The 15,477-nt window shown below is 43.3% G+C and overlaps 2 protein-coding genes across 3 annotated transcripts; one reads left to right on the top strand and one right to left on the bottom strand.

Moving 5' to 3' along the window:
• Window positions 1–666: 666 nt before the first annotated feature.
• On the bottom strand, window positions 667–4,063 carry taf13.S (TATA-box binding protein associated factor 13 S homeolog; the record flags this gene model as incomplete). The annotated part of the gene is given in 4 exon segments (NM_001095765.1): window positions 667–1,314; window positions 1,818–1,915; window positions 3,203–3,281; window positions 4,008–4,063. Coding segments are annotated over 4 exon segments (375 nt in total). The 3' UTR covers window positions 667–1,143.
• A 229-nt stretch (window positions 4,064–4,292) lies between these two features.
• On the top strand, window positions 4,293–13,607 carry ndc80.S (NDC80 kinetochore complex component S homeolog). 2 transcript variants are annotated; one of them, XM_018248137.2, is made up of 17 exons: window positions 4,293–4,432; window positions 5,970–6,063; window positions 6,412–6,498; window positions 7,583–7,706; window positions 8,260–8,432; window positions 9,026–9,128; window positions 9,514–9,600; window positions 10,353–10,446; window positions 10,533–10,639; window positions 10,882–11,026; window positions 11,317–11,522; window positions 11,789–11,941; window positions 12,036–12,125; window positions 12,257–12,349; window positions 12,470–12,600; window positions 12,997–13,099; window positions 13,299–13,607. In XM_018248137.2, the coding sequence occupies exons 2-17, from the start codon at window positions 5,975–5,977 to the stop codon at window positions 13,428–13,430; spliced, it is 1,917 nt and encodes a 638-aa protein (XP_018103626.1). In that variant the 5' UTR covers window positions 4,293–4,432; window positions 5,970–5,974; the 3' UTR covers window positions 13,431–13,607.
• Window positions 13,608–15,477: the final 1,870 nt, after the last annotated feature.

Below are 15,477 nucleotides of genomic sequence, written 5' to 3' on the forward strand. Positions count from 1 at the left end.
TACCCTGTCCGTCCTATTGCTACACCTCCCTGCCTGTAAACACTAGGCGCTTGAAGCCGACAAACTGCCATATTGGTGCTCCTGTCACAGCGTACGTAAGTGCCGAACCTCGGTGTTAGATATCCAGGTAACTGTTGTTAATGTTCATTCCACTCATACTAAAGAGAACTAGGAAGGAGCATTTAGATGGAAAAAAAATAATATTCAACCCAATTATAAGACATGTTTCTTCTTTAGAGGTATTGGGCCTCCCATTCCTACTGGCTTATCAGTTCTAACTCAAAAGGTCATTTCTTAGCTCATGACCTTAATTCATCTCTGCTCCAGCGGTGGCCCTCCAGCTGTTAATAAGGATACTTTGCATCCCTTTGAATATATGCAATGGTTATATCAATATTCTTTACCGCAACTACCGCAATATCCTGAGCCTCAATTTACAGAAAGGTGGTACCTTTGGCCCATTCCCCTAAATTGGCTCATCCGAGGCCCAACTGGTTTTATCCCCCCTCATAGTGTCACAGCCAGCAGGGGTCCTGGCCAGTAAGTGCTGGAGTGAGGCACAACTGCAGTGGGCACGTACCCCTTCATTTACCCACAGTCTGTCAAGTAACTAAACGAACACCAAAGAACTGTGCCCAGTAATAATAATGAGGGAATATTTATGGCATTGGTATAAAATGAGTTTATTTGCAGTCTTTTAACATCTCAACACACAATACGCATAATTAAAGACAAAAACGACACTTTTTTTTTTTGTAAATGTCCTAAAATCCAGGTGCCAAGGTTACAGGCTCTTCTCTGCAATGCTTTTATCACAGAAAGCTTTTCCCGCAGTGATTAAATGGCAGCCTAGACCTAGATACACACAAACAGTTATGACATTGGCTGTTAACATGTAGGGGCAGAAACTGAAGCCTACAGCACCCACACAATTGGCCCTTAGTGATGCAGGTCACAGCTAATCACTTAGACGTTAACAGTTCTGTTCAAAGGTCTCACAGGCCCACTCCTCAATAGGAACATTTTCAGGTGTAGCCAAAAACCAAAAAAAGAGTGACTCACTGGCAGATACAGCCTTCCTTAACCAGTTTGGATAATCAATGGCACAGACAGATAACGCACAGGCATCTCCCATCGAGGCTTTTAAGAGCCATAGTTGGCCTCATCAAAGGCTTTCCTAGCCCGTTTCAACTCCTCATTCATAGTCAGCAGATCCTTGACTCTGGCAAATTTGCGTGGATCCTTCCTTATAAGGAAAACAATATCCTCCACCTGTACACGGCCCTGTCGCCCAATAGACATTGCCTTGTGGATCTAAGAAAAGGAATAGCAGTTTGTGAATGTGTTAAGCAAGCAGCATACAGGAGAAACCACCTACCTGCATATGTAAATTTACTGTAACCGTTTATTGTAGAATACAAGAAATTCACCTATATAAGCCTTTACCACTGAGCCACAGAAATCCTGTTACAGGACCTCAGTCAGTCACTCTGGCCTCCTGTAATGAGTAGGCTTTAAAAAAGGTGATGAGAATGATACTCTGATTCCCTGCACTGTCAAGTCTCCTTGTGGGAGATGATGTTACCCCAGAGATCCTGTTTCCCCCAAGAGTTAAGTGAAATGAATAGCTCCTATTTTGTACATGGAAATAGCCCACGCTGCAGGTTTTGCCTCTCCTTTTCTCTAAACCCTGCCATTTCATTTGTAGAGGTTTGGAAGGGCTAATCGTTACATCTCATTATGTTCACTGTCATTTACAGAGTTTGGTACAGGGGTTGCAGGTGCCACTCCATGGGATACAGATTTTGTTTACTCACCATCTCAGTAATGAACTCGATCACCAGATCTTCCAGGATATCCACTGACTCTGTATAAGGGTTCTGGTCATCCCCAAATCCATACATCATACAGCGTACTGCAGGGAAGGAAACACATGGCAGTCGTTCGGGCCAATAGAAGCAAAGCAGAAGCTCCAGCATAGACACAGGCATGCACCAAGCCAAATCTCTAGCAAAGAGACCACAATGTGCAAGTCATTTTCCATACAGAGGAGCCTCAGAAACATGACCACTTTGCTCAGGAATATAACTACTGAATTCTGCATGACAATTATTCCAAGTACAAAGTTCTTAAAGGGCACCTGTTGGGTAAAAATGTTATGCGCACGTGAGTGACACAACACGGCTGCTCCCGGTGCGGGTAGCCTAGCGCTGGCGGTGGGCATTTAAAAAAAACAAAAACCTACTGTTATCCCAAAATGGAATAAGGGCTCTTTTAGCCAGCACCTTTAGTTGGGGATAACATGTTTACCCAACAGGTGCCCTTTAAGGCAGATCCCCATCATTAACTGCAATGGAAGGTGAAAAGGGCACTCCAGACCTAAAGTCCTATTAAAGGAGAACTAAACCCTTATAATGAATATGGCTAAAAATGGCATTGTATATACTGAACTTATTGCACCAGCCTAAAGTTTCAGCTTCTCAAAAGCAGCAATGATCCAGGACTTCAAAATTGTCACACTCATGCTCAGTGGGCTCTGAGCAGCTGTTAAGAAACTAAGCTTAGGGGTTGTTACAAATTATCAAGCAGAAAACGAGGTTAGCCTATAATATAAGCTGATGCTACAGGGCTATTTATTACATTATGATGCTAATTGCACTGGTTTCTGCGCTGCCATGTAGTAATTATCTGTATTAATTACTAATCAGCCTTATATTGTGACATTTCTATTCTATGTGTACTGTATATTGTGAGTGGGTCCCTAAGCTCAGTAATTGACAGCAGCACAGAGCATGTGCAGTGAATCATCAGAAAAGAAGATGGGGAGCTACTGGGGCATCTTTGGATACAAAGATCTTCCCTGCTAAAGGGCTGTGGTTGCCTTGGGCTAGTACATATGCCCAAAACATTTCTAGCCTACTTAGTTACACTTTAGTCCTCCTTTAAAATATTATGGTGTGCCAGTCTAAAGCTGGCCATACATAAGAGAGATCCGATCATTTGGCGAGGCCGCCAATTGAGAATCTCTCTCCCCGATATGATCGGATTACAAAAAGCAGAATAAGGGTGGTTCGATAGAGGAGGGCCCCCATACACTGCCAAATAAGCTTATCCCAGGGGACCTTTCCATGCATGCATAATCTGAATCACCCCATTGCCTGTACAATTAACAGGTTTTTCCCTGATCTAAAGGAAAACTTACACTCCTTGGAAAAGAGCCTCTTGCGCCTCCCCTGTCCTCCTTCAGCTGATCCAGAAGCTTCTTCAGTTTCATCCTCAAACTGCAGGAGTCAAAAACAATGGATTAATGGAACGTACTGAGCTGAATATGCACAGTTCATTCCCTAGAGATGATGGGCAACAGGACCAAGTGGACTCCATTATATACATAATGCAACGGGGAGGGAAAACACCTCTTTGCAGTTGGCCACTTTTACAAATGCCAGGACCAGGAAAGGATATCAGGCAGAACGAAGAAGAAAATTGTGGGGAAAAAGAGACGTATAGAAGGGGTTGTTCACCTTTGTAAATTCTGTAATTTGGATCTTCATACCTTAAGTCTACTAGAAAATCATGTAAACATTAAATAAACCCAATAGGCTGGTTTTGCTTCCAATAAGGATTAATTATATCTTAGTTGGGATCAAACACAAACTACTGATTTATTATTACAGGGAAAAAAAGGAAATGATTTTTAAAAATTTGATTTATAATGGATACAATGGGAGATGGCACTTGTACTTTCTAGAAATATATTATTGGGGGGGGGGCAATGTATTATTTTGTGTATTTACCCCATAAAAAAACATTATTCGGCAGCTGACGTGACTTCCGGGACTATTTGTGAGCTTGACGCTTTCCGAATGAGTTGAATTTTTGTGCATAAAGCAAAATATTTTTAGGGGGGAAATACTAGAAATCAATCGTAGGAAAGAGCGCTTGCCCATGAAACAGGACGTCGGCTATCTATACCCCCGCTCCGACATATACCAACTTTACGTTCTTACCGTTTGATCCTCATCCTCGTCGGCCATGTCTGATCCTCTCACCTCTACAGCACCAATAGAGCCTTTTCTTTCATTACCCCTTCCGGTGTCTAATAAACCCAAACTTCCGGGTGTATCAATATGGCGCCGTCGGTGCCACGCCCCTATACTGCTCACGTCTACATTTTTTTTTAAGAACGAAATAAACTCAAACACGTTCAGAGGTCAGGGCCGGGCTGTGTCTGGAGTCAGCCTCTAGCCCTGGCCGCAGTCCTTCTCATAACGGTAAAAGTAATTGTGTTTCCTCTCGGCAGAGGGCGCTCCTGGCACCCACTCAGGTCGCTAGTTGATGGCGTCACCCGAGGCTGCGCTGATTGGTCCGTTAGACGCGCGACGGATTTGAATTCTACTAGCGCCAGAGGAAGAGTCGGGGAGCGGCGGAATCGGTAATGCGTCCTGCACGGGGCTGGGGTCCGAGTATACATCTAAGCATGCTGGGAGTTGTATTGTATGGATAGTAACAGCTGGACATGGGGACTGGCTGTACATCACCTAGTGATGAACAGCAGGGGATCTGTGTGGCAGCACCAACCATATGGGCATCTGCAGCCCTCCAGCTGTAACTGAATCCCAGGCAGACAAGCAGCCTATTATTATATGATACTGATCTAATCAGGGTTGGCTGTTCTCCAACAGCCAAATTGGGCTAATTTAAAGCCCAGGCGGGTCTTGAAAGTACAAACTAGCCAAGGAACGGCTACTTTTTGTACTTTGGAAACCAGCCAAATTTTTTCCTTGCCCGATTGTGCCAAGCCTGCGTCTCCCAGTGCATGTTGGGCAATGTAGTTTTTGTTTATCAATTTGCCGACTGCCAAGTTGAATGTAAGACTACAATACCCAGCATGCAACGTTGTGTAGAAGTTGGAAGTTACCAGATTTTGGGCCCTTTACCCCAGTATCCCCCATCACTCTTAAGCATTCTCGCATTATCCATTCACTTTCCTCAATTTCGGACAATTTGGGAGCAAAAATTGGCTGGCCACCAAAATGTCTAGAGCAGGGATTCCCAACCTTTTGAACCAATGAGCAACATTCAGAAGTAAAAGGAGTTGGGGAGCAACACATAATTGAAAAATGTTCTTGGCGTGCCAAATAAGGGTTGTGATTGGCCATTTGGTAGCCCCTATGTGGATTGTAAACCTACATTGAGCCTCTGTTTGACAGTGCACCTGGTTTTTATACAACCAAAACTTGCTTCCAAGCCTGGAATTCAGAAATAAGCAGCTGCTTTGAGGGAGCAACATCCAAGGGGTTGGAGAGCAACATTTTGCTCACGAGCTACTGGTTGGGAATCACTGGTCTAGAGGTTAACCTGTTTTACCAATATTTATTTATTATGGGCCCCTTTACCTCCTGCTCCCCCCCCTCTGTAGTTACACCCCTGGTGGCGTAAATCTGTGCCATTTTGCTACATGGAAAAATATGGGAAACCGTGAACATTTGAAAAAGGCGTATTTTCACATATATGCATTTATTTTTAAGACTTTTGTTTTTACTCCACATATTGTGCTATTTTTGGGCTACTTTTGAAGTGCCTCTTGGCTAGTTGTGGGCTGATTTTGTAGCTGACCTTGGTTGGTTTTGAAAATTAGACCTGGCAACCCTGGATCTAATGATGAGGAGCAGGATAAGGGTCAATAGAGTAGAGATACACTGGCACACAGGGCGATTGAAAGGCAGGGTTACCCCTTGCTGTTTATTTGTGCGAACGTGCAACGTTTCGGGGCGAACCCCTTTATCAAGCATATTCTCTACTCTATTGACTCTTTTGGGGGTTGCCGTACCCTCTATGCTGTGCACCAGGCTACTACACGTTAAGTGATTTAAGAGTGTGCTCTGCCTCATCTTGTTTCAGGAGCAAGATAAGGGGCCACAAGTGCCAGGTTTGCTTCCCTCCATAACACTTTGTTTGGTTCCTAGCAGGAAACATGAGGAGGAGCTCTGTCACCAACAGGCAGTCCCTTCTGCCCTTACGGGTACAAGATGCCAACCGCATGGGTCTCACCACTCCGCAGAAGTAAGTTCTAATTGGCCTGTTAGTGTCGGCTTCTTCCTCAGCCGGTTAAGAGGACAGTGAATAAATCAAGGAATAGAATGACAGACAAGTATCCCATTGGTAGTCACACAGGGTGGCAGTGTACCAGTACACTAGTGCTCTCCATACATCGCTCCACCACAATGCTCCCATTCTGTAGTATTTCTCTCTAATCTGATTGCTGCATGTGTTGGTAATTGGTCACTACTGGGATCTGCCATGGGTGTGTTCATCATGTCCAGGGTTGTCTCTGTTTGTCCTCATGACCTGCACCCCACTTCCCTTCTTTATTTATGTCTAATGCAGTGCAACCCTTTGTCTTGTTCCTAGCAAAGACAGACAGGGCTTTGGGAAGCTGAGCATGAGCAAGCCCCACTCCGGCACATCTGAGAAGAAGACCAGCTTTTTCGGGAAGAGGTGAGTGCCCTCATTATTTTAACCATGTGCTTACCAGGCTGCTTAGCTCAGGACACTTTGGTGTTAAAGGAACGGTAAAATCAAAAAATGAAAGTAATCAAAATATAATGTAATGTTGTCTATCACTGGTAAAACTGCTGTGTTTGCTTCAGAAACTCTACTATAGTTTATAGCAACAAACTGCTGTGTAGCCATGGGGCAGCCATTCAAAGGAGAAAAGACTCTGGTTACACAGCGGATACGCTCTGTAGAACATAATGGTGTTATCTGTAATCCACTATTTATCCTGTGCCATATAGTCTTTTTTTCAATTTCTACCATTGCTACACAGCAGCTTGTTTATATGAACTATAGTAGTGTTGCCGAAACACATCAGTTTTACCAGTGCAGGACAACGCTACATTATATTTTCATTACTCTAAAACACTTTCATTTTTTGGTGTTAATGTTCCTTTAAAGGGGTGGTACACCTTTAAATTATCTTTTAGTATAATGCGGAGAGGGCTATTCTGAGACAATTTGCAACTGGTCTTTTTTATTATTTGTGGTTTATGAGTTATTTCGTTTTTTATTCCAGCAGCTCTGCAGTTTGCAATTTCAGCCATCTGGTCACTAGGATTCAAATTCCCCTAGAAACCATGCCTTGATTTGAATAACAGACTGGAATATGAATAGGAGAGGCCTGAATAGAAAGATGAGTAATACAAAGCAAAAAAGCTATAAAATATATATTTATTTATGGGGTCAGTGGCCTCCACTTGAAAGCTGCAAAGAGTCAGAAGAAGAAGGCAGATGATCCAAAAAGTATAAAAAAATAAAGACCAATTGAAAATTTGCTTAGATTTTGCCATTTTATAACATACTAAAAGTTAAATTGAAGGTGAACCACCCCTTTAATCAGGGACTCAAAAAAAGAGGGTTGGTCTAATGTGACTAGTGAGACAACAGTTGAGACTGCTACTCCGTTTGCACTTTGCAGTTGGTATAATTTAATTATAGGTAAGTAGTGGGTCAGTCACCATAGCAACTAGATGCCAGTTACAATTTTGTTGTGCAACAGAGATCAATGCTTCTTCCCCCACAGAGCGAGTAACGGGACAGCCCGGACAAGTCAATACGGAGCCTTTGGCGGCACTGAGAAAATAAAGGACCCCCGGCCTCTCCATGACAAGGCATTTATACAGCAGTGCATACGGCAGCTCTGCGAGGTGAGTACTGACACCCTCCTCTGACCCTTTCCAAATCTGCTCTGGTGGCTGGAGGCACGGCTGGCAACTCCCTTGTGCATTAATTAGAATACCTTCTTGTGAGGGGCTGCTGTCCCATTATGAAAACACAGAAGGTTCTGCACATACTCATCAGGCTGATCCTATGCTATAAACTATAGTAATGTTTGTGAAGCAAACACACCAGTTGTACATGTGCAGCATAACACTACATTATATTCTCATTACTTTAGGACACTTTAATTTTTTGTGTTACTGTTCCTTTAATTCCAAAAGGGTCCAATTGAACTTTTACACAGGATGAAGAAGCACTGTCCACTCTCTGTTACATAACAAGGGCAATGCGTTTCAATGCAATTATTTATATATATATATATATATATATATATATATATATATATATATATATATATATATATATATATATATATTTATTTATTTATTTATTTAAATATTCCAGCCGTTCCCACACACTAAACCCTGCACACTCTTCCAAATAAAATATATTCCTCAATCTGTACCTTTGTCCTTTCAGTTCCTGAATGAGAATGGCTACTCCCAGGCTCTCACGGTCAAGTCCCTGCAGGGCCCATCTACAAAGGATTTCCTCAAGATCTTTGCCTTCATCTACACATTTATATGTCCCAATTATGAGAACCCCGAGTCCAAGTTTGAAGAGGAGATTCCCAGGATATTTAAAGAACTCGGGTAGGTACTGATGAGCCACTGAATATGTCCCTCATGGGTTCCATAATGATTAGTTTGATATCTGCTGATTATTACCAATACATATCTGTAAAAGCGCCATCGTATTCTGTAGCGCTGTACAATAGGAGGGTGTATGTTTTTCAGATATTGTCAGTGCTGTTCCTGTCCGACTTCTCCCTGCCAAGATGACTAATATTAGCATAATTATAACTAATATTCTATAATTAGGGATGCACCGAATCCACTATTTGGGATTAGGCCGAATCCCCTAATCCTTCTTGAAAGATTCGGCCAAATACTGAACCAAATGTGAATCCTGGGTAAGGAAATAGTGGGAATTTTTTTTTTTTTTTTTTTTTACTTCCTTGTTTTTGACAAAAATTAACTTGATTTCCCTTCCTGCCCAGAATTGACATATCCAAATTAGGATTTGGTTAGGCCAGGCACAAGGATTCGGCCGAATCCTGCTGAAAAAGCCAGAATCCTGGATTAATAATGATTAATAACATGGGGCAGAAAATTCATATTGAATAGAGATTTCCTTGGTCTTGCTCAAGTGGGTAACTATTGCTTCTTAACCTTCCCTTATCCAGGTATCCCTTTGCTTTGTCGAAAAGCTCCATGTACACAGTTGGTGCCCCCCACACGTGGCCCCAGATTGTGGCAGCTCTCGTCTGGTTAATCGACTGTGTCAAGGTATTTCGATTTCATTGCTGTGTTAGCCCCATGTGTGCATGTGATTCAGTTGGCCTTATACAGCAGAGGATTTGGCCCTTTAGCGTCACTGGAATATTCCCTTCTTGGGGAAAGTGTCCAGAGACCATGGATTGATTGGTTAATGAGCCGCTACTTCTATATTGCAGCAAATGTGACAAAGGTTATAGTATAATGCAGAAACTGCAGGTAAAGCACCATAGACCGTGGCCCCTTAATCAGACAATAAGTATCTGCCAGGAGTGGAACCTTTTCTCCCCTCTATAGGACATTTTTTTCCTTTTATTGAATATTTCCATCCAACCCGGTGCCTGGCCATTTCTGTCTGATCATTGGTACTTACCAGAGTGTTTTTGTCCAATCACAGCTGTGCTGTGTGCTGAGGAGCGAGAATCCTGTGTTTGAAGACCCTCCGATGGGGGAGCAAAGCGAGAATGGAATTGACTTCAACCAGGTGGGTTTGGTTCACCATTACAAGGGTTTGTGTGGTGCTGTGCTCCATACAGTGGAACCAGCATAGGTTTCCTGCTTCCTCCTTAAAGGAACAGTAACACCAAAAAGGAGTCTTTTAATGGAATGACAATATAATGTACTGTTGCTCTGCACTGGTACAGCTGGTATGTTTGCTTCAGAAACTCTACTATATTTTATAGAAACAAGCTGCTGTGTAAACAATGGGGGCAGCCATTCAAGCACAGGATACACAGTAGATAACAGATAAGTACTACTATATTTTATAGAAACAAGTTGCTGTGTAGACATGGGGGCAGCCATTCAAGCACAGGATACACAGTAGATAACAGATAAGTACTACTATAGTTTATATAAACAAGCTGCTGTGTAGCAATGGGGGTAGCCATTCAAGCACAGGATACACAGTAGATAATTGCTGAAGATTCCTATTATGTTCTACAGAGCTTATTTGCTGTGTTTCCTGTGCCTTTTCTCCCTTTTTCAGATTTAAATGGCTGCCCCCATGGCTAAACAGCAGCTTGTTTATATAAACTATAGTAGTACTTATCTATTATCTACTGTGTATCCTGTGCTTGAATGGCTGTCCCCATTAAACATTAAATTGTTATTCCTTTAAAACACTTGAATTTTTTTTTTGCTGTTACTGTTTGTATAAAAGCTTGGCAGCAAAGGGTTAATGTTTGCTTTAGAAACGTTGGTCCAGATCTCGCAAATGCTGTTTTGTTTTTGCAGCTGTTCCTGGACTACACCGTGCGCTGCTATGATCAGTTCATGGAAGGACGTGACACATTTGAAGAGTATGACACAGACGTGTGCATCAGGCTCAGTAAGTAGTAGGGCAACGTTGGCCGCAAAATGCTTTTCTGTCATCATTTTCAGTTTAACCTGCTGTTGCCTGAACTTTCCCCACAGAGGAAGCCTATCATGTGGATGAATCCAACTTGGAAGCCCTGCAACAGGAATCCAGGAGACTGATGGAAGAAATAGAGCGACTGGAAAAGGAAAAAGAGAACGAGCCCGTCAGTATCTGTGATATTCATATGTGCAACGTGTAGCCATAAGTGTGGCACTAAAATCCAGCTCCCAGTATCCCAAGGGCATACACAGCAACCAATCAGACTTTTGATTCTAATGCTTTAGTGCAATTAGAATAAAGGAAGTTTATTTCTGGTTGCTATTGGTTACTAGACTGGGGAAGACCTTTCATAATCCCCATTGGGCTCAGTTTAACATTGGAGTAACGTTCATGTTCTGCTCACAGGACCGTCTGGCCTCCATGAGAAAGCTAAAGGCTTCCCTGCAAGCCGATATCCAGAAATACCAGAACTACCTGACTGAGATCGAGTCCCATTCCACCCTGCTGGACCAGAGAGTGAGCAGCATTAGCGAGGAGCTGGAAGCCACAGGTGAGCAATTGTGTTATCACCAGGGGGCTGGTGCTGTTATTGATCCTGCTAGTGCACATTAACACCAATAAAATTTGGTTCCCAAAATAAATTTTCAACCATGTCCATATTTTCAGGTAGCTCCATTTGGTGGGGGAGTAGTGCTGCCAACTGGAGGGACTTTGCAGCACAGACCACCCAATTATATTGCTCCATGTATGCCCATCTTAAGACTCTCTCTCCCTCTCTCAACTCCTAATTTGCTAATAATGTCCCATTAAATAGATTTTACTGCTTCTGTGTTCTCCTAGAACTCGAGAGCAGAGCCATTCAACAGGAGAACCTACGCCTGAAGAACATCCTGGACAACCAGAAGTACTCTGTGGCTGATATAGAGAGGATAAAATACGAGGAAACCGAACTGCAGCAAACGATCGCCAAACTGACCAAGGACCTGGATGAGGACAAACAGCAGCTGTGGCACGAGGAACTGAAATACGCCAAGATGAAGGAGTCGGTATGTGCGTTTAGGGACTGGCACTGAGCTGTGGCTTAATAATGGCTAAAGTGACCCTTGCCATCCTTCAGATGACTAAGGCACAAGCCAATAGCAAGCAGCACATCAACAGCTGCCACATAAATTTGTCTGAGCTTGCTGATTGCTCTGGCAGACCTACCCAACCCTTTGTTACAGACCCCAGAGTTGAGGCTATTGGAAGCTGACTGGAAGTTCTTTTTGGTGCTGCTTGGCTATAATATGGGAACAAATATTTTTCTCTCCAGGTGGAGACACAACTGTCGGAATTCCACAAGATTGGCAGGAAAGTGCGTCTGATCCCTCCTACGGCCGAGTTTGCCAATGGCTACGACTTTCAGATCCAGTGCAACTTGGACAGTGAGCAGAGCAGCTTAATGCACTACCGGAACAAGATCAATGTAAGAAACAGACTGGAAATAATCTCCCCAATGGGAGGGACTTGGTCGCACAATACGCAGCGCTCATCTCCGATCTTTCTTTCTGTTTGTGAAGGTGCCGCTTGTGGAAATCCTGTCGCAGTCAGAGGGCCATATTGCCAGCTCCACCAATAAGAAGATGGGGGTTGAGGACATGGTAGAGCAGGTGAGGAATGGAAACTTGGCAAAATGACCTTCTTTTTGGTTTCTTTCATTTTAACCTGATTGGCTGAGGCCACTTTTGGCTTTGCCTTCTGGGTATTATTACTACAGCGTTTGTGGATTTTTCTGCTTTAGCTGAACACCCTGATCGGTGAGAAAAAGAACGAGGTGAAGGTGCAAAAAGACGAAGCTCAGAAGTTGGAGGAGATTTATCAGCAGAAAGTAGAGGTAAGTCCTCATTTACTGTGCAAATGGTGCCCCTCGCAGATTATACTGGTCCTGCAAAAGGGTAACGTGACAAACTTTGCCCCTTAACTCACACTTGTCTGTTTCATGGACTGTCATCAGGAGTCCGAGGAGCATGAGAAAAGATGGATCTCTGAGATTGAGTCACTGGAGAAACACAGGCAGCTGCTCGAGTCTGGAGTCAACAAAAGTCTGGATGAAGCCATGAAGGATCTTCAAAAAGAGCAGCAGGAGTAAGTGATCCCTGAAAACATAGCATTATATCCCAGTGGCTGTTCAGATCCTATTTATACCCATTGGAAGCAGCAGTCTTGCCCTGCTTTATGGCAGCTGAGATTCTAGCTATCTGTATAACAGAGCATTCTGTCCCAGTGACTGCTCAGATCCTATCTAATCCCCATTGGAAACAGCAGTCCTGCCCTGCTTTATGGCAGCTGAGATTTTAAGAGCATCAGAAAATCAATAAATGTCTTAAGCAACTTTAGAGATTTTGGATTGACGGGCCATGCTTATATAGGAGTGCAGTATATTATATTTAATGGGCTCTGATCACAGGAACATGGCATAAACATTGCTCCCAGATCTGTAGTTCTGCACCATGAGTAACCGCGCCTCCTACTGTTTGTCAGGCTGCAGCTGGTAGAGCATCGGACCGAAGAAGAGATGAGACAAGTCGAGAACAAGCTGGTCCGTGTGGTGCATGCAGTGGCCAACCATGTTGCAGTGATAGAGGTAAGTGTTTACAGTTTTTCCTTGTCCAAGGCAAAGAGATGGATAGACACCTGCTCTGTTTCATCAGTAGAATCCCAACTTCCTTCCTTGTTCTGCCCATTATACTCTGCCTTTTCCATTCATATATCATATCAAACTTGCTATTTACTTGCCCTTTCATTTGCCTGTCTGTATCATGCTAATGCTGTGTATCCTTCAGAAACACCTAGAGGAGAAGCGGCTGAAGGTGGAGCGGGAGTACGAGGAGTTCATGAAGGAGGACCTGCTGCTGGATCTTCGGGAGCTGCTGGAGAAGTACAAGGAGAAGGCGCGAGTTTTGGACTCCCTATAATAAACATGCACAGTTTGGAGGGGCAGGTTATTAATACCTGGCACAGGTGTAACCTGTGTGTATCTTATGTATATATATATTTCTGTGCAGAACTCATCCCTCCCATCTGTTGTATTTTTGTACTTGTATTTTAAGTGTTTTTATTAAAATTACATAAAATAAAAATTCTTGCTTTAAGGGTTCGTCCTCATTTACATGAACTTTTAGCATGGCACACTTATCTTTTAAAGCAATTAGGCTTCATTTTTGGGTTTTTTTCAGCAACTCTCCAGTTTGAAATCAAATCAGCCGTCTGGTTGCTAGGGTCCTATTTACTATAGCAACCATGCAGTGGTTTAAATGAGAAGCTGGAAATGAACAGCAGAGGCCTGAATAAAAACAAGGAATAAGAAGCAACAAAAGCAATACAATTTATATAAAAAAAAAAACAAGAGCAACAAGATTAAAAAGGTCTCACCATAGGGTTTGCAGTCAGCTGAACAGAAGGGGTGCTCCTGCAAAACCTTAGGGGGTCCCAAGAATCCTTAATGGAGGCAGGTCTGCAGTGCTATAACAAGTAATGTAGACCTGTACATTAGCGCTCCTAGGCTGTGATGTTTATTGGCACTGGTAATGTGCAGAATCAGTGCAGGTAATGGGGCAGAGGGTTCATGTAATAAGGGGTATTTTGCCAATCCACAAATCTGGTATCACTTCTATTCCTCAATCAGTGACGTAAGGGAATTAGATAGAGAAGTGCTGTGTCCCCCACCCCTCCCAGTGCCATTATGTGGGGTTCCCCTTTTCATTAAACCCACTAAGGGTTCAAAGTCTAAATTAAAAAAAAGACAGGGGCGCCCTGGAGAATGTAGTCAACAATGGGGCCCGATCATTATCTGCGGATGGATCACGGACCGCATCAATGAAAAGATGCGGCTGCGATCCAGAGATTTTTTAACCTACCCGATGAGCGTCTGGCCGACTTTCGAACAGATATCGATTGGGGACACCCATCGGATGGCCCCACACATGGGCCAATAAGCTGCCAACTTGGTCTGTCGACAGCTTTTATCGGCCCATGTATGGGGCCTTTCATCTCTGTAAAACCTCCAGGGGTCACAGTATGGCTGAATGTTAGAATTAACTCCACCCATTAAAACAGACACGTAAATGGGTATATATATGTGTTTATTCATATAAATAGGCAAGAAATAAATACACATAAAAGCGAACGAGCCCCGTAACACAAGCCAGGGCCTCCCGAGGGCAGAAAGATGGCCAGGCCAACCCTCTATATAGAAGATAAAATCCAATTAGCAAAAGTCTCACTAATTCCTAATGAAAACAGATTAATAATCCTGCCATTTTGTTTTTATATTCTTTATTGCAGCCTGCCTGGATTTATCTTTAATTGTATAATCTTGCCCTAAAACTGTGAGTGTATGACACATTCCTCTACAGAGTGATGTCTCTTTAAGCCAGTCCCTCCTCTCTATCTCTCCCGTGCGTGTCACATGTCTGTACCCAGCTCTCTTGGGGGATCCGACGAGAGCCAACTTTCCCTTTACCCCCAACATCCAGGGCCCTGGGAAGGGAGTGTGATTGTGGGATAGCAGGTAAAGTAGGGAGAGATGGTGCCTATAGTAACAGTGGGATAATAGTCTCTGGGAAGGGAGTGTGACTGTGGGATAGCAGGTATAGTAGGGAGAGATGGTGCCTATAGTAACAGTGGATAATAGTCTCTGGGAAGGGAGTGTGACTGTGGGATAGCAGGTATAGTAGGGAGAAATGGTGTCTATAGTAACAGTGGATAATAGTCTCTGGGAAGGGAGTGTGACTGTGGGATAGCAGGTATAGTAGTGAGAGATGGTGCCTATAGTAACAGTGGGATAATAGTCTCTGGGAAGGGAGTGTGACTGTGGGATATCAGGTATAGTAGTGAGAGATGGTGCCTATAGTAAGAGTGGAATAATAGTCTCTGGGAAGGGAGTGTGACTGTGGGATAGCAGGTATAGTAGGGAGAGATGGTGTCTATAGTAACTGGATAATAGTCTCTGGGAAGAGAGTG

Source organism: Xenopus laevis, chromosome 2S (genome assembly GCF_017654675.1).
Source record: "Xenopus laevis strain J_2021 chromosome 2S, Xenopus_laevis_v10.1, whole genome shotgun sequence".
In the NCBI taxonomy this organism is placed as follows: domain Eukaryota; kingdom Metazoa; phylum Chordata; class Amphibia; order Anura; family Pipidae; genus Xenopus; species Xenopus laevis.